At 35.1% G+C, this 23,830-nt stretch overlaps 3 protein-coding genes across 4 annotated transcripts in view; all 3 read left to right on the top strand.

The window, feature by feature from the left end:
- LOC130054058 (uncharacterized) overlaps nt 1–23,830 on the top strand; it is a 1,204,346-nt gene that overhangs the window by 605,713 nt on the left and 574,803 nt on the right. The gene's annotated exons all lie outside the window — the stretch shown is intronic.
- The window catches only part of LOC125667137 (uncharacterized), a 66,181-nt gene that overhangs the window by 11,050 nt on the left and 31,301 nt on the right, over nt 1–23,830 (top strand). The window contains exons 1-3 of one of the 2 annotated variants that reach the window (XM_056162367.1): nt 15,379–15,494; nt 15,583–15,635; nt 15,864–16,001. In XM_056162367.1, the coding sequence (XP_056018342.1) occupies nt 15,388–15,494; nt 15,583–15,635; nt 15,864–16,001 (298 nt within the window). In that variant the 5' untranslated portion in view covers nt 15,379–15,387. Of the gene's footprint in view, nt 1–15,378; nt 15,495–15,582; nt 15,636–15,863; nt 16,002–23,830 lie in introns of those variants that run through there. The other variant, XM_056162372.1, reaches the window with a different exon arrangement.
- Nucleotides 6,329–10,699, top strand: LOC125679515 (uncharacterized). The gene is made up of 5 exons (XM_056162518.1): nt 6,329–6,464; nt 6,578–6,630; nt 6,840–6,977; nt 10,258–10,384; nt 10,540–10,699. Exons 1-5 carry the CDS (start codon nt 6,358–6,360, stop codon nt 10,550–10,552), a joined length of 438 nt encoding a protein of 145 aa, XP_056018493.1. The 5' UTR covers nt 6,329–6,357; the 3' UTR covers nt 10,553–10,699.

Here is a 23,830-nt window from a genome sequence, read left to right as displayed (position 1 = left end):
TTTATCACAAAATTGAGTTAGTGTGCCGTTAATATCTATAAATGGTAGAAATGTATTTAACACAGTGGAACATGGAAAGAGCCTGATGCATCACCCTTTAAAGGGAAAGGAAACGAGAATGAAGGTCTATATCATGTGATTATATTGTCACGTGATTCCAAGCGTTGACAAGAACTTGCGTAATACACTCTCTGGTGAGGTGAAGGTAGATGTTTTGAGAGAACTTCGCCATATGGATTACCTAATAATTATATGCATGACAAATACCAGGATCGGAGCGGGAAAATAAAAGTGTAATCGTGGATGCCGCTTAAACATACATTGCACATATGATACATGTGTATATTGCTTTTTGATAGGTCGTTTTCCTTCGATTTTGACACGATGCATATACATCCTGAAAATAGAGGACCAGACGATTAGTTTAGCAAGCTTTTAATTATTTGTCATGCCGTGTTATTTTTAATCACTTGCTTTTTGAACACATGACGTTATGAAGTTCCCACTTCATAAAACAACCATTTTGTTCAAAAATGTAAAAATTCGGTGATAGGTATACTGCTCTACCGGTTACTGGACTGGTTATATTGAGGGCAGTGTGGTATTTTGGGGGTGGGGTGGGGGTTATATACTGATAATGGTACTTTCACGGAGACAATGATGCATAAAACAGCAGTGGGTGTGTAAATTAAGTCATTATTATTCCAGGTATGTATGCATATCATCCTTTTTCAAGTTGACTAAATATTGACAACTAGATAAAAATAATCGAATAACAAAAAAGGAACAACAACAAAAACCCAGCACTTGACCTATATTAATCCAATCCTCATCAGTTAGATCGTGGGTGGATTTTATTCTTCAATAGGTGGCGCAATTCATCGGTTCAAACTTACATTCCACTACCATTTATAGATGTGGGGGTGGGGCAGCCATTAACACGAAATTGCCATTTCAAAAATTGGACATTGTCAATAAAGTTAGGGGACATATATCACTTCTCCATGTTATGTAATATCTTCTTGAGGCCAAGTGACTAATCGAAAAGAAAACATGGCAAGTAGAGAACAGACGTATTTTATAGACACGTACCACAGGCTGTGGTGCTTATGGATAGAACTTCCGGTACTCCTCCGTGCATTTTTGTATATTCAATTCCTTGGGTATTTCGGGTGCATTTTCAATAAAATAATAGTGTTTATTTCGATGAATTTCAAAAATCTCGCGAAGAAACCGTTTTTAAAAATGTCACTGATACTATATCAACGTACATATATGTACGTGATCCCGGAGCCTGTAATCTTAGAATGAAAATATGAAGATGTTTTAGAAGGAACTTGTAAATACATTTAAAAACACCATGAATTTTTTAAAGATTGAATTTGGTAGCGGAAGGCAATGCAATATCAAATCCCTGTACCCCGGGCATTTCGTTACTCAATGTGGATATTTCAGATTTTTCAAGTCATTATACATGTAACAACCTACCGCTATGCAATGGTATCATAAAAACGTACATCTTATGCATTAATCTCCAGGCATGTAGCAACAGGGGGTGGTACCCCCTTCCCCGCCTTACTTCTTGAAAAAGTAGATATCCCTTTTGATCATATACTTGGTAATGATTATGCAGATTCTGCACTGCGTGATACGGGTGACGTCACAATAGCCAATATCAACGACCGGTCCGAAAATCCATATCACGTATCAGACTGGCGTGCAAAAATGCATATCAAGACGGAAATTACGTATTCGCTCGTAAAAATCAGTGTATCTAAGTTTTTACCATAGCAAATCAATGTATCAAGGTGTTTATTGTAGTAAAACTTTTTACCATGCATGTAGTTAACCAATGTATGTATCAAATGAAGTTTTTACTGTAGTCAATCAGGTTTTTACCATTATAGTAAATCAAAGTTTTTACCATAGTAAATCAATGTAGGCAATGTATCAAATATGTCTTGATCTATCTTTAAAGTGCATTAGATTAACCTGCATGTGATAAAAAGAATAGAACCATCATGTTAAAACAACCCTCAAACCCTATATCAGGACCCCCCCCCCCCCTCTCAAAAACTATAATGTATGCATACAAGATCTTTTAATAAGTATATAAAAAATGCAGTATATGATAAAAAGAATATTACATGCTAAAATCCATATAATATGTCATATCAGCCCTCGGGTCTCATATCAACCCTTGGGCTGATATGGGGCCAATATGACATACGATGTGGATTTTAGCATGTAATATTCTCTATATCATACATGCAAAATTCATTCTTTAACATGTAAAGATTAATTTCTTTGCTGGTCACTTTTTATAGTAGAATTTATCCTCAGTATCCTTACTTGTCGTAAGAGGCGACTATATGAGGCGGTCCTTCGGATGAGACCACAAAAACATAGCCCAGTGTCACAGCAGGTGTGGCACGATGAATATCCCTCCCTGTTCAAAGACCATAAGCGCTAAGCACCTAAAGTTTGCATCCTTTCATCGACAATGGTGGCAACTTCATATGCGTGAAATATTCTCGAGCAGCATATAAACAATATAAAACAATTTTTTTTTTCTTGTCAAGACTTTTAAGACAAAAGTCATTAAACTTTTTTTTGTGTACCCTAATCCCCATCCCACTTTCAAAATCGATGCTACGTGCATGAGCTCACTATATTTCATAATTAAATGTGTTTGTTTACTGAAAAGTTGTCCAAGTTAACGCAGAAAACGACATCTCGTTGCAAGCATCGGTCAGCGCAGTGTATTACGTTACACTATAATTCCAATTATTCGTAAAGGAAAGTAGTTCCGGTGATTTGACGATCTCATTGAACATACTAAATATCAAAACCACGGCGGCATCAGAGACGAAATATTGACACTCGTGACGGTAGTAGTGGGGGAATTTATCTTCCTGACACCCATCACACGAATCCTCTGTTTTGAATGTTATATCTGAAAGGCTTCTAATGTCAGCCGCTTGGAGAAGAAACAATAATTTCACTTCTTTATTGTTTTAGGTGTGATACAGGTCCGCAATCGAGACACTACGGTTGCTAAGCAATCACACTTGACACAACTCTGCAAGATGTATCATATGACGTCAATTATCTATCCAAGATTAACTTATTTGTTATTAGCCCACCTCGATTTGAAACCTATCATACGCAGAACATGCCCTGCGTATCGAATCTGCTGAGAGATATGAAGGTGATAATGGTATATTGCTAGCTACATAAGTATGGGAAGTAGATGTTGGAGAAGTTGAAGTCATCTCGATTGTCATAAAATTAAGTTGTTAGTTTGCCGTTAATATCTATGTTCAATAAAATATCCAGATATGACGCAGATGTGGAAGAGTCTGTGGTGGCTTTTATTTCGCGTTGATCGAATCGACATATGAGTGAAAATTAGCATTGTAATGATTAATAGTTATAGTGTATTAGGTCCATGTCTTCCAAACGCAGAAGTGATTTATAATTTGGAATAATCCAAGGACCTGATCGCCCCTTTTGGATAGACATGGTCCAGTAGTATATAAGAGCCTGCAGTCGAGAAATCAGTCAGTCTGATGTGAACAGCTCAAGAAGCGAGAAGGAGCAATAATAGGTAGGCTAAAAATAGAAATGGGCTAGGGAGAAAAGGAATAAGCATAAGTGAAAAGAGCTTAAGGAATTGCAGTGGGGTACTGGGTGCAATTATCCTGAATAAGGGTAAGGCACCCTGTACTTTCACTAAGCAATAGGAACTTGGCTCAGGAACACAGTGCAAGTAGCTCAGCCAGCAAACTACCCTCTGTGTATGATTAGAAACCCGAGATAAGTAACTCCGTACCAATCAAAGCTCGGACAGAGAAATAGAGAAAATTGTTTTAATGATAAATCAATAGCTCAAGGAAAATTATAAATATATGACCCCATCTCTTGTAAAGAACCCAGTAACACGTTACAGTATTAATAATAAAATAAAACGTGGTCGATATATCTAAATGATGAGTTGAATGCTACAGGAAAGAGTTTCTTCTTCTCATGTAGACACATTTGAATAAATTTTGCATTATATGAAAACAACAACTGGTCAGCTACTAAAGAAGCACAATTCGTGTCCAAACCCAAGACGTTTACCATAGGTATAAGTGGTGACTTTTCCCTCGCAAAGTCCTCGACATTAGAATTGAAATGAATGGTTTTTGTCCCCCACCGCAAGCGGAAGGGGACATAGAAATACCGGTGTCCGTGCGTCCGTCCGTCCCATTTCACTTTGTGGACGCAACTCCTCAGAAACCGCTCAACGGATTTTGTTCATATTTTGTAGGATTGTTAGTCACCGTATGTAGTTGATCATATTATGCCGCCATTTTGATTCGACATTTTTTACATGAGTTATGGGACTTTGTTGAATTTGTACATGCTATACTATAGGAACACTTCGTGGACACAACTCCGACGAAACCGCTCACTGGATTTCATTCAAATTTTGTAGGATTGTTAGTCACCATATGTAGTTGATCATATTGCGCCGTCATTTTGATTCGACACATTTTAGTACAGAAGTTATGGGACTTTTGTGCTTCAACTTTTTTTGCGGCGGTGGGGGACATGGCTACGTCTAACATTCTTGTTCGGGTAATGATAATAAATGAAATTTATTATCCTTCAGACGTCCCACAAAAATTGAAGGACATGGTAGTTAGGACTACACTGAATAACCCTTTACCTAATGGAGGGTTCAAAATATGCTCAGACCGCAAATTTTAATTGTGCAAATGTAACCCAGGCACTGAGATTTTTAGCAGTCCTGTTACGGGTCGCAATTACAAAGTTATGAGTTTTTTCATGCAAAGTAATAACTGAATGTATCTCATCAGTTGCGATGTCTGCCAGAAACTATATGTAGGAGGAATAACAGACCTTCGCTAACGCATTGAGAACCGAGAAATATTTGCCAGTGACTACAGATTTTAATATTTACACTCACTGAATCTTTTCTCTTATATTTCTTTTGAAATTGACAAAGCTTCATTATAGACAATGAATGCATGTTTGTTGCAAACTAGTTCGATCCAGTTTTAGTACCACCTGTCCGCATAATCATTACCAAATATGGAACGTCGTTAAGGTCAAAAGGGGTATTGGCTATTCTGCTTAAAGCAACGAAATGGTCAACGATATGATATTTCAGTACTTAAATCTAGTTTATATTTTTGAAAATACATATAATTATAAACAGTAAAATATCTTTCTTTGTTGTTTAATCGGGTGAAGAAGGTAGCAATCATGCAGAAGAATTTACGTTACCCGCGTATTTTTCTGCAATGACACGCCATATAACAGTAGTGGTTATTGATCATGGTCCAATGGTCAGAAACTCAGAGAATTCTGACTGTATAGACCATAAAGATATAAACAAACTTAACCAGGATGAATATAGGCTAAATCTTTACCAGATTATGAACTCCATCTACCAGATGACTATTTCCATAACACTATATCCGTATTTCCAATTTTATTTCTAATCTAAAACCTGTTTACTACATTCAAATGCTAATTAAGAAGATCACATATTAGTTTACAGGACTGCGTGCCAGTCCTATTTTCCTACGCTTTGTACCCTGAATTCATAGCAGAATAATTCATCAGTAGACTTAATGACTACTATCAATCAAAAACCTGAACTCTTTGACAGTGAAGTTTTTTGTGGTTCTATATTCTTCCTTCGAAGACATAATCAATGCGGGATATTTGATCATTATTTGATATTACACATTTGTAATCCTTTGTTTCATGAGTTGGTCCACTTTGTTTGCTTTCTCTTGTCTTTTTGACTATGCATTTTTCTCTCCGTGCTTAATAAAGAACTTTACCGGGTACGAGCTGACATTTCCACTGATCACCATCATACAGGTCCCACTTTAAGAATAATCATCCATTGTCACCACACTTTGTGGATCAGCACATTGGACAAATAGTATGTGTCATAATTCGCTCCGTGGAAAATATTTTGATGCACAAGCCTAAAATAATAAACATGGAATTTGCAGTGTATATATCTTTTCAGGTTTAGTTTTTTTAGTACATATTTTAACTTTGGGGCAGATCATTCCAAAAAATATAATATATATTTCTTGTATTTGACCTTGCATCCACTTCGTGGATCCTACACTTTGAGATATCGGATGTTTTTTGGAATCTAGTGCTTTCTATATCCTCAATATATAATTATAACGGAAATAAACTTTATCAAACTGCAACGGTATCAATTAATTTATTCTTGTCAACATTCACGTCCACGAGCTCTCATGGTTTACTTACGGAAATCCTTTTCATACATACACCATACTCCTAAATTTATTCCACATGAAAATGTACACTGGTGGATTTTTCCTGTTGTTGTCTCTGTTAATGAAATCAATGTATACAGACCTCACACCCGTGGAACCGCTGTGTCACGATCCTAAAACTCCGTAAGTAACTATGAAATCTTGTATGTAATCAATGAAAAAATATGTCAAATCACCGAAATGCACAAATAAACCAATTTATATATATACAATATATATATATATATATATTTTAGAAACATTAAGCGTTGTTGTGCCGGATTCAGAATCCTAGAAGGGAAATGCTACCGTGAGTCGTAATATTCTTATACTTAACTCTCAAAGTTTGAACAGAAGTGTCATTACATTTCATTAAACATCATGCGTTGAAGATCAAAAATCATCATCTCGATTTCATATCAATGTTTATCCTGTAATTGTCTTACATATGATATTCATGAAATAGTGATTAAAATTGATTTGGCGTGTTAACAATTTACCTGGGTTTTTTATGCTTAGCCTGCATAGGATCGTTTGGGATGGAATGTAGCAAACCATGTCACGAAGGTTATTACGGAATACAGTGCGAGGAAAAATGTCAATGTAACACCTGTAACAAAACAACGGGGGAATGTTTCAAAGAAACTACGATATCAAGTAGGTGTTTTTCTGATAGCAATGAATTTGTACACTGCAGTAGTCAAGTCAAGAATTTATGGACAGCAATTGTTTTTGGCCGGGTTGCACGAAGTGCAAATCCGGTCTATAGTATGGTGAAGGGCGGGCGGGTGGGCGGGGAAATTTTGTGAAATCAACTCCTCCTACAGTTTTTTATGTACAACCTTGAAACTTTGCAGAAAGTAAGTATATATATTGAAGTTATGCACTAGGTTTTTTGAAGTCTGACCTTTGTCGAATATGGGCGCTACAGCAAAAAGTTGTTACTAAAAATAGAGTTCAACTTGAAAAAGGTAAATGAGATTATCTTTTGTGGTTAAATTTAGTTGCACTACCTCTGAGGAAAAATTCAATTATATATGAATGTCAAATTTTCTGGGCATGAGTTGTAAATTTGCAATATAAATAGAGAAATTCTGTTTCTTTATCATATAATCATATACAATTCAAGCACCTGAAGTTATTGTTCATTTTAGTTATTATTACTTAATATTACATATATCAGCAGTGCTCCAAGTTGCGAGTAAAACGGTCGCATTTGCGACCAGAAAATCAATTTTGCGACTAGAGATTATAATTAAGTCGCATTTTTGCGAGTGAAGAAAATTTGGGCAATCAGTAAAATTTTAGAATCGGGATCGGAAGTCTGAATAAATATTTTTAGTCTCGGTCAAAACAATCAAGATGGCGGGAAAACGAGGTTTAGAGCACTTTGGATTTATCAATAGTAAAAAACAGAAGCCTCAGCCTTGTACATGTAACAAAGAAATTCAAGAATCACACGGGGAAAGTTCTGCATCAAAAGATGGCGTAGCAATGTCTAAAGAGAAATGCAAAAATAAAGGAAGAACTCCAGTCCTGAAATGGCGGAGGAAATTTTCGTGATGGCAAAATGTTTTGCAGAATTTGTGAGGCCAATAAGCCAGCAACGTCCACAATTTCTAGACATCCATTGTCCTATTTCGCCACGACCGAGTGTACATCTTTCAAACGTGGAAATGTGACTATTCACGGTAACAGTAAGAGACATGTCGTTGTCCGTGACTTCATTAATAGCAGTAAGTCGAGCGGGGCAACAGATAACTACCACCAAATAAATCCCTACCCAAATTATTAACTCTAAATATTGCAACCCGGCCAATTGAGTCTTTGACCCATTTTTCTTTATCAAAACAACTCTACATCAATGCATGCTAGAATCGATATGTTTATGGAATGTTTTGTGAGTAAATGTTGTTTATTGGCATTTATTGGGTTAGGATTTTTATAAAACCCTACATTCCAACCTAACTAGTGGATATGGGGTAATTAATATGTAAAACAATATGTATACAAGAAGCACTCACAAATAAAGAAAGAAGAAAAGAGGACAGAACAGTATGAAAAAAATGGTATAATACTCTGGCTACATATTCCTTATACAAAAAGTAGGTCAAGGTTTAAAGGTATAGGACAGTCATATAATGACCGTCTTTGGATGTTATTAACTAAATTGTGTACTTAACAATATCCATACATATAGTATTATCAATTCATGAAATTTTATTATTGTAAGATAAGGTGTTTGAATAACTTCCATTTTTTCAAAAACATTTCAACATAATTGTATCTTATAGCTAATTTAAATTTTATATTGTATACATTTGACAAAGTCAGCTTAAAGATATTTAACACAAATGTTTTGTTCTGACATCTAAAACATTATATATATAATATTTAAGGTGGTAATTAATAATGCTACTAATTTCATTCTCAGCACATCCAAGAATATATTCTTTTTTTTTTTTTTTTTTTTTTTTTTATATATATATATATATATATTCAAGTTACCACATCAAAAGAAAACATGTTACTGATTTTATGTAATAATGTAAAACTTATACGGTACCAATTTTGATGCGCCAGATGCGCATTACGACAAATAATGTCTCTTCAGTGATGCTCAACCGAAATTATTGAAATCCGAAATAAAATAAACTTGTAAGAGCTATTTTAGGGGAAAAGAGAGTGCCAAAAAAATGGTTCCTTTGGTGCGAGCGCAGGTGATCCAGAAGTTTCCCCGGGAACTTGTTTGTCAGTAGTCTGCCTCAATTTAAAAGCTGACCATTCGCAGAACAAGCTCTTGCGTATCGAATCAGTTGAGAGATATAAACACCACATGCAGGTGATAATGGAATATTGCTACATAAATATGGGAAATTGATGATGGAGAAGCTGAAATCATCCCGTTTCTCATGAAGTTGAGTTGTTAGTTTGCTGTTAATATCTACTTTCAATAAAATATCTAAGTATGAAGCAGAAGTGGACGACTCTGTGGTGTCCTTTATTTCGAGCTCACAGGGATATATCGAATCGACATACAAATGAAAGTTATTATTGTTAATAGATAAAACGTCGTCGACATATCTAAATGTCGAATTGAAGGCCACAGCAAGATATTTTTTCTTCACACGTAGAAGTTTTTTAATGTAATCGAAAATCATTGAGGAGGTGGGGGATGTTATCGTACCTGGATTACAGGAGATGCCAAAAAGTTGAAACGGGTAACTTGACGTGAATGTTTAAAAAGAGGGGTTTGTATTTTTCCACAAAACAGTGTTCTCAATATTCATCATTTGTACATTATGATGACGTCAAACAACCTTACAAGATAAATTACGATCACAGGCACTCGACGTTTTGAATACATGTATCTATAATAAAAAATTGTCTTCCTGTAAACATATTATTCACAAGGTATATCACGCCGCCATCTTGGTTTTCTGTTTTACCAGATGCATCGCTTGAAAATTTCGGCGAAAAGTTCGATATAATATGATAATTAGACCCCTACCGTTTCGAAGCAACTCTGTCAAGGTCTTACCTCTCGCATTGTCACGGTGAACTGGAAATAAAGTCCATTTATCAGCTATAATCAACCGTCAAAGATCGTCTACTGCATCTCAAATGCGAAAAATCGCTGAAAGATGAACGGAAGTTGACATAATTATGCAAATGAGAATTCCCTTGCTAATGTACTCTCTGTGGGAAAGGGGGGGGGGGGCACTGAATGCAAACAATAAAATTTGGGCACAGTTGTGTGGTTTCGGGACAGAAATATAGATATTTAAAACGTCGAGTGCCTGTGATTACGATCGATTTCTTTTCTGTCCCAATCTTTCGAGCTCGCTGCACTCACCATTAAGGTTCTTTATAGTGTAACATTAGTGCATCATCAAAATATCAGAAATTTCAATAGATTTACTTTTCATTGCCATAGATACGAGTACCCCAAGAATTCCAGAACAAAATAGATCCGACCAACAATACATTATTGTATTAGTTGGATCAGCAGTAGTCGTAGGATTTATTGCCTTCTTGATTGGGATGATATATATGAAGAAAAGGTAAATTATATTACCATTAGACTATTAGTCATTAATGATATCGTGAAAAATTATACGTAAAGGAATGATAATATTAGTCCATATCTATCCATTTATCTATTATAATTCACAATTGGGGAAGGGTTTTTTAATACACATATTTTCATTTCTTTTAGGCATTGCCGGTAAAGGGGTATCACCGAATTTTAACGTATTTGTGTACGTTTAAAATTTTATAATTTGACAGTGAATGGTTGCTTTATGATGTGGAATCTTCATAACACGAGTACACTACAGAACTGTGAATTACAAATTAAAAAATAAAGACAGCATCTTAAAAAATAAAATCGAACTTGATTTCATTCTTTTATCCTTTAAAACAAGGAACCATGGTTTAGCTTAAATATAAATCGACCACTGGAATTACTTATATTACCTGTATTTTGTACATGCGACAAAACTACAGTCCCGCACATTCGACATGAAAGTATTTTTATGCTCCCCCATTTAAAGAAGAGGGACATATTGCTTTGTACCTCTCGGTCGGTCGATGGACCACATGTCCGCTCGATATCTTGTGAACCATTCACTTAATCATAATGATATTTCATATGTGGATTGGTTACGTGTAGAAGAGGACCCCTATTGATATTGTGGTGAAAAGGTCAAAGGTCAATCCAATAAACATGCGAAGATATAGTCCGCCCATTATCTTAAGAACAAAGTCCATGACAGACATCAAACTAGGTACATTGCTAGATCGTAAGGATTAGATGACCCCTATTGATTTTGAGGTAAAATTGGATCCCGGCGGGTGTGGCTGGTCGACAGGGGATGCTTACTCCTCCTAGACACCTGATCCCACCTTTGGTATATCTAAGGGTCCGTGTTTGCCCAACTCTCTATTTTGTACTGTTTATAGGAGCTATGGATTGATCACTGCTCGTTATCTTCACCTTTCATGGTTAAAGGTCAAGGGTCAAACTGGACATATGAATCTAGTGTCTATTCAATACCTTGAGAACACTTTGCTTGACAGACATTAAACTTGGTATATCCTAAGGAGTAGATGGCCCCTACTGATTTTTGGGGCAAGGGCCAATCCACTCTGGACCTAGGAAGATATTGTTCGCTTCATATCTTGAATTGATTTGTATTACTAGTTAAATAATTGTATAACACTTTTCAATTTTGCACCAATGAGGGCATATATATTTTAAAAACATTACTTTCTTCAGTTAGCAGCAATGCGTTGCAGTTGTGATCCCTTGTCTAACTGAAATCAATTGATTTTATTTTAGAATAAAATGTTGATAGACAAATTTCTTTAATGAAATACCGGTACTATTGTTCCCATAACAGCGTGTCATTTCGCGTGTAAATTTCATCACCATTGACCGTGTTTCAATGAAAGTGAGTTTGGATGACCACGTTGTTACAGTATGTCATTCTTTCAATTTGATTGGTCACCGAGAACAAAAAAAAAAAACCCCCCAAAAAAACAACAATTTTCATTGAAATCTGTTATTGATCACTGTTCGTTATCTTCACCTTTTCATTTATGAGAAGCCTCGCCCAAACATTTGCACGCTCGAACATTTGCACGCTCAAGCGATGTGTCAAGCAGCTATTGAAGAGATAATATATCAAAATAATGTTTACAGATAACACCTACAACTGTACGGACCTCGTTCTGTTGAACCTTCTCAAAGTTACATGCAGTTGAGAAAAAAATCTTCAGCATGAATATGAAATTACAGCGTCCTTCACTGGTGATGAGACAAAATATGAAAGAAGTCATTATGACAATCCAGAAGACACAAATGGGAAGAAAACATCTTCAAAAACGTCTCTGTTAAGGAGATAAGCTAATGATTGTGAAGCAGAGGGAATGGATAGAGAATACGTAGACATTATTGAAATTGATTAAGAATCACAACCACGAACCACAACAAAGTCAACTGTTGCAAAACTACAGCTCACCCCCCCCCCAAAAAAAAAAACACAAGGGCATCATCAAACAACGCAATAAACATGGGCACCGCAAAGCGAAGTATACCTACGCAACTTACATATCTATCTATCCACCCATCCATCTAATAAAGGTGCCATCAAAAGTATATATTGTATCAAACCTAAAAATTATTTTAACTATGGCAATCGAAAAGCAAATATACTGCATTGTCAATTGAGAAATAAAGCTAGTAATCTTAATGCTGATTTATTTAAGCACATTCTTAGGGAAAATTCTAATTGTGACTTGTGTCAAAATAGTCCTGAAACCCCACTTCGCTTTTATCTGAAGTGTCCAAAATATTGTACACAATGACAAATACTAATACAAAGTTTTAATGATCTACAATTACAATTACCTTTATCCTTAGAACTTACATGTATTTTGTATGGTGACAATAATCTCAGTTATAACCAAAATGTTACAATTTTCAAAATTGTGCATGAATTTATCTTGTCTACAAATAGATTTGTTTAATTTCTTTAAAAAATTTCATTTTCAAACCACAGAACCAACATGTTTATATCTTTTTCCTGTGTATTAAATTTCTATATTCATACCTAAATTATATTTGTCAGTCATACATCAAGCTGTAAATTATCATAGAAATGAAAACTGTTAAACATATTAATGTATTTTAAAATATTATATTGCTTCATTATCATTATATAATAACTATATCTGTATGACCTTGACCATGTATTTGTATGGAGAGGGCTTATATAGGCAACGCCTGTTGTCCAATCCTTTTATGTATTATACATAATAAACTATTGTTTAAATTAATAAGATATTTATCTACCTATATATGCATGCACATTCCCCCAACCCAACAATATACATTGTGACAGCCATCTATATCTCCTTTTCTACCGCAAAAAACCCACACAGAACCACTACTCAGCAAATAGAAAGAAGATATTCAGCACCAATAGCAAGACTCCTCAACGGGTCCAATCTTAGCAGCACCAAGACAGAAAGTAACAGTAGCAACATAGAATACACGGTCATTTATCAAACCAACTATACAACAGCCACATTTCCCAAAAGTAAAACCCAGAAAAATAGGAATGCTTTGAATTTTGTATAACAGTAAGCAAATTGTTAATTTTCAGGAACTGAATGTTTGCATGTAAATACATAATTTGGAAACATATATAGTTTCCTTATTATTAAGTAGTAAATCGAGTATTGCACGGGATGCAATTGAGAGGAGCGGACTATGGTCTCTGTGTTGACATGGATCTACTAGAACTAAACGTATACATCTATATTTAGTTGACTGTCTGATACATACACACAGCAGGCAATTTTTGCAAATTATTGAAATCCATTTTCATGAAATATGACTGATGCAAAAGTATGTATTTCAATTCATGCACATGAAAGGTGAAATAAAATATATGAATACTATAAAAACAAGACAGAGGATAGATTATCATCATATGGCATTTTCAATTTCATGTTACCTTAAAACATTTCATTTTACATTCTTGATACTAACTTTAAGTTTGCTCCATATGACATCTTAATAGTAGGTCACATTATCATATGTCAATTTTCCATTTGCTTCTGTCTTGGTTAATTGATTGTAAGATACATGTTATCCCTACTTCCATATTTCAAGTTCAAAAAGTGATATCGGTTCTCCCGCAATATATTAAAATCAATTGGGGTCTTTTCCAAACGTTTTCAAATAAAACACTTTTTCTTCTTCAGATCTCTAACTCTGAGTCCCGAGTAGTCTTGTCGCTATATGTAAAATCAATCTCACTCTTTTTACAATAATATTAATCCATCCAGGTTTCTTAAATGCTTCAACAAATGCTCTATTGAAAATTGATGAACCAACACACCAGAGATTCCAGGGTTTTGAAAAGTATTGGAAGGTTCATTAAAACTGTTATATTTGATGACAACTACTAAATGAAAGGTGAAGATAACGCACAGTGATCAATCTCATACCTCCTTCAAGCAATAATACAAAATAGAGAGTTGAACAAACACGGACCCCTGGATATACCAGAGGTGGGATTAGGTGCCTAGGAGTAAGCATCCCCTGTCGACTGGTCACACCCGTCGTGAGCCCTATATCTTAATCAGGTAAACGGAGTTATCCGTAGTCAAAATCAGTGTGCCAAGAACGGCCTAACAATATATGCATTTTCTTCTGAGTGCTCAGAACGAAATCTTGCTGGGTACGAGTTGATATTTGCGCTGCTTACCAACATTCATTAACTGGTTCTACTTACGTCACCTCACACTTTGTGGATCAGCCCATTGGACGAGTTGGTCGCATCTTCATTCGCTCCATAGTAAACATATTGATTATAAACATGGAATTTGCAGTGTATATACGTTTGTAGATTTAGTGTTAGTTCCTTTTTGTACATATATTACTTATGTAAAACGTGTCCGTTTCCCTTGAGGAAGGGGGAGGTCGTCCCGAAAATGTATGATATATATTTTTTGTAATGTCTTTTTTCAGATTTCTTTTAGATTGTACCGTTTTTGGCCTAGACTATAGATACGAAAATGCCATAATTTTCACTGGTTATCATGTCACATGACACACTTATTGTTTTCATGTACAAATATCTCATTTGCAATTTGTAGTCATATATATCTTGTCAGTAATTTAATTTACAGTGTGTTTTATTAACTGTCATTTATTACCTATTTAGTATTGCATATAGGAGTTATGAGATTGATCACTCTTCGTTATCTTCACCTTTCATGACTTATGTTTTATCCAGTAAAGGCAGACCTATGTAAATAATATGTTTTTTGTATTTGACTTTGCGGAACCAACACTTTGAGTATTGCATCTTGTTGGAATGCAATTTTTGTATGTCCTCTTTATATACACTGTACATATAACGGATATTAACGTTAAGGTTTGCAAGTCCCATAAGTATAATTTATTGTTAACATTCACATTTATGAGCTCTCAACGTTTACATACGGAAATCCTTTTCATACCGACACCATACTCCTAAATTTATTCTACATGAAAATGCACACTGCTGGGTTATTGGTGTTGTTGTCTTTGTTAATGAAATCAATATGTACAGACCCCACACCCGTGGAACCACTGTGTCATGATCCTAAATCTCCGTAAGTAACGATGACATCTTGTATATAATCAATGAAAAAAATATGACAAATCACCAATATGCACAAATAAACCAATTTTTAAATTTAGAAATATTAAGCGGTGTTGTACCGGATTCAGAACCCTAGGAGGGAAATGCTACCGTGAGTTTTAATATTCTTATACCTAACTCTCAAAGTTTGAACAGAATTGGCATTACAATTTATTTAACACCATGTGTTAAAGATCAATAATCATGATATCGATTTCATATCTATATTTATTCTGTAATTGCCCACGAAAAGATAATCATGAAAGAGGGATTTCATATTACCTACTAAAAATTGATTTTGTTGTGTTAACAGTTTATCTGGGTTTTTTTCACTGTTAAGCCTGCATAGGATTGTTGGGGGCGGAATGTAGCAAACCATGTAATGAAGGCCATTACGGAATACGGTGCAGAGAAAAATGTCAATGTAACCACTGTAACAAAACAACGGGGGAATGTTTCAACGAAACTACGATATCAAGTAGGTGTTTTCAATGAGGAATGAATTTGTACACTGCATGAAGTAGTTTATGGCCAGCAATTATTTTTCTTAATCAAAACGGCTCTACATCAATGCATGTTAAGTTCGATATATTTAAGGAATAATCAATAGGGCTCCGTTAGTGCGAGCAGCTGATCCAGAATTTTCCTCGTGAACTTGGTTCTATAACCGGTACCAATGCAGTTCTTAAGGGTGCAATTGAAACTAGGGACACGCACACAGACACACACCCACACACACATACATACATACATACATTTATCGTCGCTTTAGAGAAATTTTATGGAAGAAAAAGTTAAATACTTATGTACCACTCGGAAAAAACAAAAGGGAACATCTTTGTCTTTAATAATTAATGTCTTGTAAGACTTGTATGCAAAGAACGTGTTATAATAACTGATTATAACAATATTGATGTATTTACGATTAACTGCATATTGTAATACTTCTTATTTGTATTCACTTAGGCCAGTAGTTGACTGCTTTGTGAACAAACATTTCTAAAATTCTGTTCCATTACTAATACCAAATAGCATAGTCATATTTTAGGATGTGTCCACGAGGTCGGGTGAGTATTCAATCAAATTAAAATCAGATCCTAGAATACGCTAACAATCGCTACAATAGGATCTGGCATAACCCCATAGGGGGTCATGTCAGTATGACCTTTCGCTTGGAATATTCATGAGAACTATCAGCTAGTCAGATTGCGCCATACAGACAATGACGGCTATTTAGGCGGTTCCTGGCAATTCGTAAACAAATTACTGTAATCTCTCTCCCACGAAGTTTATTCCACACTGTAAAATTGTATATTCTCGCATAACAAATATGAAACCTTTGCAATAACGCCTAATCTATTCCGTTCATACAAACAACAAAACGTAGGTATGAAATACACCCAAATTGAATTATGAATTCCGATTTATGTATGAATAGGGATGGGTATGATTTGAATAGTTTTCAAGTAAACTTGTTCCCCGCTGATTGGTGCTACATACATGAGAGCAATCGTAACTACTCGGCTATTTCCGTAACCGCAAATGAACCTCGTATGTGGATCGACGCCATCAGAGCTGGTTGCTACGTATACATAAATGTAACTTTGACGTCACAGTCGTACGTTACACTATGAAACGTGATCTTTCAAATGCATTTTTAAAGATATTAAACACATCTATGGTATTGTACCACTATCAATTTCCACTTATATGTTTATGTATTAGAGTGAATAAGATGTTAATGATACCAAAACTGAATTTGTGGTGAAAATATAAATAATACATTATTCAGGGATTCAGTTCTGGCCTTTTAACCTATCCACAGGCGCGCTTCCGGCGAAGGAATGCATCGATTTTATGCAATTCTTGCGCCGATCCACGTCCGAGTCTTCTTACCGGTTACGGAAAAGGACGAGGGCGTGATCCGATTGACATGAGAGAAGCGAGGTCAACAGGGTACCAGTTTAAGTTTTCAAGATTGTTTACTTAAATAACGCGAGGAATATAACGCCAGTCGACGTAAACGGTGCATTGTGACGTCACATCTAGCTGCGATGTGTTTTCTCAATCTCTACCCAGAGTTATCGTTCCTTACACTCACTTACACCTCTGTCAATGTCTCATGGGTTTTACAAGATTTTTGTAAAATGGTACGTATGCTCAAATAAAGTATGGTTTTGACTTCAGTTACAAAAATATACGTAAATAAATAAATATTGAGCTGATGTCAAGTATTTTTGTGACACAAGAAGTATTGCTTTGGGTTGAAACGTGGATATTGGGTACTTCTATTGCACCAGGCCTTTACATAGGTACATGAAGAATATGTAGTAATGGAAAACAATTTACAAATAGTTGCTTGTCCTACATTTTCCTGATATTTTATAAAATAGTTCTTAGTTGTATTAGCCGTAAAAAAAAAAAAGTGGATTTACATGTGAAATAACATTGCTTATTTTGAGACGTTAACAGTGGTGTAAGTGAGAGCAAGGAACGACAACTCTGGGTAGAAATTGGTGTTTTCTTTCAAACCAAACGATCGCAGCCATTTTCCTTAAATTGTGAACACCGACGATTTCAAAGCCGACGCGCTGATTGGCTGACATAAAGTCCATCTGAACATGACCCCTAATTGGGTTATGTCAGATCTACTGACGCAGAGTATACGGCGCGGATCTAAGAAGTCTGATTTTAATTAGATTGGTTGAGTATTGTTCATTTTATTATTAGACTCTTACCTTTCTCAAATATTTTTCGCGCAATATCAACTTTGACGTTTATAATACTTATTGTGACGTCATAGTACTTTCGTGTATGTAGTCTTATGTTACGTTGCTATGAGAAATAAACACGACTGCAGGGGCGCACTTGATTGGGACCCTTCGAGAAATAGAAGGGAATATCAATAGGTTTGGAATTTATAGGTCTCAATCGAGTGTTCAGAAGGGTATTGAATGCAAGGTGAAGATAACGAACAGTGATCAATCTCATAACTCCTACAAGCAATACAAATTAGATAGTTGGGCAAGGGTATTGAATGCAAGGCGAAGATAACGAACAGTGATCAATCTCATAACTCCTACAAGCAATACAAATTAGATAGTTGGGCAATATATGGCGGAATATCAACTGCATTGCTCTGCAATTACAGCAGCTGTGGCTTATTTAGAATTTGAATCCTTAAAAATATTAAATGTCAGATCTAAAAGGCGGAGAAATGATAGATATGAATTCGTTATTCTCGCATACGCCTCAAGCATTCTATGCATTTTTTTAAATCTGAAAAAACTAAAGGTGGAGAATACCTATATACAGTAACATGTTTACAAATGAACATTAAACTCTAAAAGCATACTATTAAAAAGTGTAAGTTATTAAAATTTTTAATGGTCAAATCTAATTGCAGATATTTATGCATTACTACTTCTTTATACATGAAGCACAAAACAATCTCCTCAATATTCATCATTTGCATGATGACGTCAAATATAGACCACAGCGTCACATCGTTATTACATGTACAGACCTACTCATCCCAATGTACAGGGATGATGCAGGAAATCGTTTAAGACAGATCAACGAAATATGACCTTGAGAAATAAAAAGGACGATCGTTAAATTTATTGGTTTTCTTTCAAGTTGGAAAATGTTTGGACGTGAAAAATTCTGGACGTATATGTAGCTCGAATTTTCTCTATCCCAATTTATTGAGCTCGCTGCACTTAACATCAAGGCTCATGTGTAGCCTTAGTCCATCATCATAATATCAGGTATTTTGTTAAATTTACTTTTCATTGTTATAGATACTTCAAGAATTCCAGAACAAAATAGATTCGACGAACAATACATTGTTGTATTAGTTGGATCAATAACTGTCGTAGGATCTATTGCATTTCTATTTGGGATAATTTATATGGAGAAAAGGTAAATACTATTATCATTAGACTATTAGTCATTAGGGATATCGTGAATAATTATATCTAAACGGCTAAAGGAATGATCATTCCATAGTTATCCATCCATCAATTAAAATTCACAGTGGAGGAATGCTAACAAAATATTTGAATACACATAGTTTTATTTGTTAGAACTGTGAATTAAAGGACACATCTCGTGTTTTCAAAGTATACAGAATTATATGCATTTTGTCTTCCTTATGCTTATAGAAATTAATTGTAATAGTTCGTTCGCTGAAGTATTGCGATAATTAGCCACAATACGGACTTAAATCTAAGCCCCGATTTCAAAAAGCCAAGTTAATTAGATAGGTAGTCACGTGGTACAGTGACGTCATATGCGACTTTCGTCGATCAACTTGTTGTAAAAGTAGTGTTAGATATTTTTAAAAACTCGGGTTTTAGGGGCCTAATTTATTTACCATGGATAACATTTATTTCGATGTTGACAAATTTCCCGAGTCTTACATCTTTTAGCCACCAGTGCATACAAATAGCGACCCAAATGTAGCGAGAAAAGCGAGTATGAAATCTGCATAAATTTGCGAGTAAATAATGTTTACATGGGATCACTGTCTAAACACAATTTGGTAATGCCATTTCTGTAAACAACTGTAATTAGCGTTGTTGCTTTTCTAAACTAAACAGTGCAATAATTATTAAATTTATTTTTGGAGAAGTTAGATAGGCCTAAATTATGATACGATTATGTATCATTGACAACTAGGCCTACTGTCACGGGTGCATTTCGAAAAGAAAGAAAAAATAATAATAATAATGATAAAACTTATTGTGAAAATCACAATACTTTTAAATTATTTTATTAAAGCAAGTTTATTAGGCCTAATCATTATTTTTTGTTATCAACACGTTGTTACTTAGGAAGTGGGAGCGCGGCGTGCTGTTGTTGTAAACACGTACGCGTTCCTTAAAAAAAAAATGAAAGCATTATAATTCAAATCAAAGTCAGGAAATATTATATTTTATTATTTATAATTGAAAGTTCAAATATCTTTTATCTTTAAATTTTTTAAAACTACCAGTTGGTAGACACTGCTAGCAAAGTTCTGCCTATATGTTGTTACAAGGTGAAGGTCAGTTGGTGCGAGTGTGTATTGAATTCGAGAGCAGAACGGAAAGTATATGCCGTAGACCTATATGTAACAGTGCGTAGCTTCGATAGAACAATTTTCTCGCAGTTTATCTACGTCTTTGTCCAAGTGCTTGTTTGAAAAAGTACAGGGACAAATTCTACTAGGTTTTTTTAAGGCAAAGTCGTTGTGCCGACAAAAAATATTCACGTCTTGTCCCTCATACCTTCCTTCGAAAATTGAAAAAAACCAAGTCCAAATCCTCTCTAATGACAGCAAGTACACCCTTAAACGGCACAAAACACCCTAATGCAGCGTTATTTACAAGCTGTTAATGTGATAATTGTTTGTTTGTCAATTAAATCTAATCTGTTTATGAAATGGCTATCAACTGTTTTCAAATCTTCTCGCTCGAGGTCGCATATGACGTCACAGATAATGGCGAATATCGAAGAAAATATGCATATCGCAAGATTTGAATTTCATCGCTTTCAAACTCGAAAACTACGCAAACTGTTTCATTTAAAACACATGTAAAGTAGTTTTAGGCATGAAATGAATTAATTTTGCTGAAAAAATTAAAAAGTTTAAAAACATGCGATGTATCCTTTAATAAAGACAATAATTTATAGAATAGAATTTGTTTTCAATGGTTTATCCTTTTTAAGGAAGGGCCCATGATTTATCTGAACTTTGAATTATCCACCACTGGAATGACCCCGTACGACTTAGTATCCCGCACTTTCGACATAAAAATATTTTTTACTTACTTCAATTGGCAGCAATAAGTTCAAGTTGTGATCCCCTGTCATACTAAAAGCTATTTATTTTATTTTAGAATAAAATGTCGATGGTAAAATCTCTTTAATGTAATATATGATTATGCTTACAGAAAAACGCTTACAATTGAACGCATTGTTTACATGGAAGCAAATGGACCGCATTCTGTTGAAGCTTCTCAAAGTTACATGCAGTTGAGAACAAATCTTCATCATGAATATGAAACAGCGTCCTTCACTGATGATGAGAAAGAAGGTGAAAAATGTCATTATGACAATGTAGAAGAGACAAACGGGAAGAAGACGAGTAAAAAATCTTCAATACTGTCTCTGTTAAGAAGAAAAGCTAATGATTCTGATGTAGAACGAATGGATAGAGAGTACGTGGACATTATTGAAATTGATTAAGAATTACGATCAACAACAACAAAATCAAAACTGCAGCTCACAACAAAATAAACACGGACACAACAAAGTAAAGTACCCCCACCCCACCCCTCAACCGGGGGTATTCATAAACATGATTTTGAATCCCGATGTAAATAATATACATGTATGTATTCACATATCTATCCATTCATCCATATTTATATGCATATCCTGTACATTCCTCCGCTCCCAGCCATATATCCCTGCTTTTCTATTGCATGGGGGTAACAGAAAAAAACTAAAACAGAACCACTTCCGGTACCTCATGACTCAACAATAGAAAGAAGACATTCATCATGAACTGCACTACACCAACACCAAGCAAGACTCCTCAATGGTTCCATTCTTACAACGTCCGGGTCATTTATTCAACCAACTATACGACAGTCAAACTCCCCAAAACAACAGAAATATGATTCTTTAGTTTGATTTTCATATAACACTAAATAAATCGTCAATGTGTAGTTCTCCTGTGTTTTGTGCATTTTTAGATAACGAAAAAGCCTTTGATAGAATTTGGCATAATGGTCTTTTATATAAATTGTATCACCTTAATATTGACACAAGACTATCGCAACTTATAAAAAACTAGTAGGATGACAGCAAATGCTTTGTATCATTCGGTGGTATAAACTCCAAACTTTTTAAAATAACACAAGGTGTAGGACAAGATAGAGTCCTTAGTGCATTTATGTTTCTTCTGTATATAAATGATTTGTTACACGAAATATGCAAAACTAACAATGGTCTTATATTAGGTGACATACATATTCCAGGTATTTTATTAGCAGATGACACTGCTTTATTAAGCAATTCACCAAGGTCCTTACAATGTTTACTAACCAAGGTAGAAAAGTATGCATTTACTTGGAGACTTCATTATAATCCATGTAAGAGTGTATCAATTGTATTTAACAAAACGTACAAATGTTATGTATTTTATAGCATTACTCTTTTTGGTAATGAAATCCCTCAGTCTGGTAGTACTGTTTATGCTGGTTGCCTTCTACAAGGAAATATGAAAAGTGATAAACTAACGGAACGAGTGTGTAAAGCAGCAAGATAAAAAAAATTCACTCATTATATTCTATTGGTGTTAATAACTCTGACATCCATCCAGCTGTTTCATCAAAAATATGGAGACGTGTCGTGTTACCCTCTGTCCTCTACTCTTGTGAGATCTGGCCTTCGTTAACACTTACGGAGACACAACAACTTGAATATATACAAAGGCATTTTTCAAGAATCACTCAATGCTCCCACCTCTGGTGTGTCCAGGGGTCCGTGTTTGCCCAACTATCTATTTTGTATTGCTTGTAGGAGTTGTGAGATTGATCACTGTTCGTTATCTTCACCTTTCATTCAAGATTTTCAAAATTTTCCCCATCACTTTCCAGCATTTCAAATGTTGGACTGTGGACCATACATGGTTATATAGACAAGTGTCGCCCATTGTTTCCAGGCAGACTTCATAGGTCAGACCAAACGTCTGTACATTATAAAGTTTATAGATATCTAGTTGATGCTCAGGTATCTGAAAGATATTTTTCAACCAAAATTATGCTACAAACGGCAGAACAATATCAAGTTATTGACTTATTCAAAAACAACAGTACCACAGCTTTTAACAAATATGCATTTTCCAAATTTGTTATTAAAACAATATGGGCAACAGAAGAAAGACAATGGTTTGCTTCTCTTTCCGTGGACACTGATATGCACTTTTTCAGGAAACTACACACAAAGCTGAGGCTTAATAGATTTTGGCAAATTGTTAAGGACGACCCGTCCAAAAGATTGTTTATTAATGTTTTAGTACAAGTGTCTTCAATGAACATTGTTTGTAAATTTTGTCCATTATGCAAGGTGAAGATAACGAACATTGATCAATCTCATAACTCCTACAAGCAATACAAAATAGATAGTTGGGCAAACACGGACCCCTGGACACACCAGAGGTGGGATCAGGTGTCTAGGAGGAGTAAGCATCCCCTGTTGACCGGTCACACTCACCGTGAGCTCTAAATCCTGATCAGGTAAGCGGAGTTATCC

This window comes from Ostrea edulis, chromosome 1, assembly GCF_947568905.1.
Source record: "Ostrea edulis chromosome 1, xbOstEdul1.1, whole genome shotgun sequence".
NCBI lineage: Eukaryota > Metazoa > Mollusca > Bivalvia > Ostreida > Ostreidae > Ostrea > Ostrea edulis.
The sequence above is the reverse complement of the archived record's forward strand: the minus strand, read 5'-3'. Positions and strand labels throughout refer to the sequence as shown.

What these genes read in the sequence shown, in the direction of transcription:
- LOC125679515 (XM_056162518.1), top strand. Translation starts at nt 6,358, where the DNA reads ATGAAAATGTACACTGGTGGATTTTTCCTGTTGTTGTCTCTGTTAATG. An exon ending in TGTCACGATCCTAAAACTCC is followed by an intron (nt 6,465 to 6,577) that starts GTAAGTAACTAT and finishes TATATATTTTAG; the next exon opens with AAACATTAAGCGTTGTTGTG. An exon ending in CAAAGAAACTACGATATCAA is followed by an intron (nt 6,978 to 10,257) that starts GTAGGTGTTTTT and finishes TCATTGCCATAG; the next exon opens with ATACGAGTACCCCAAGAATT.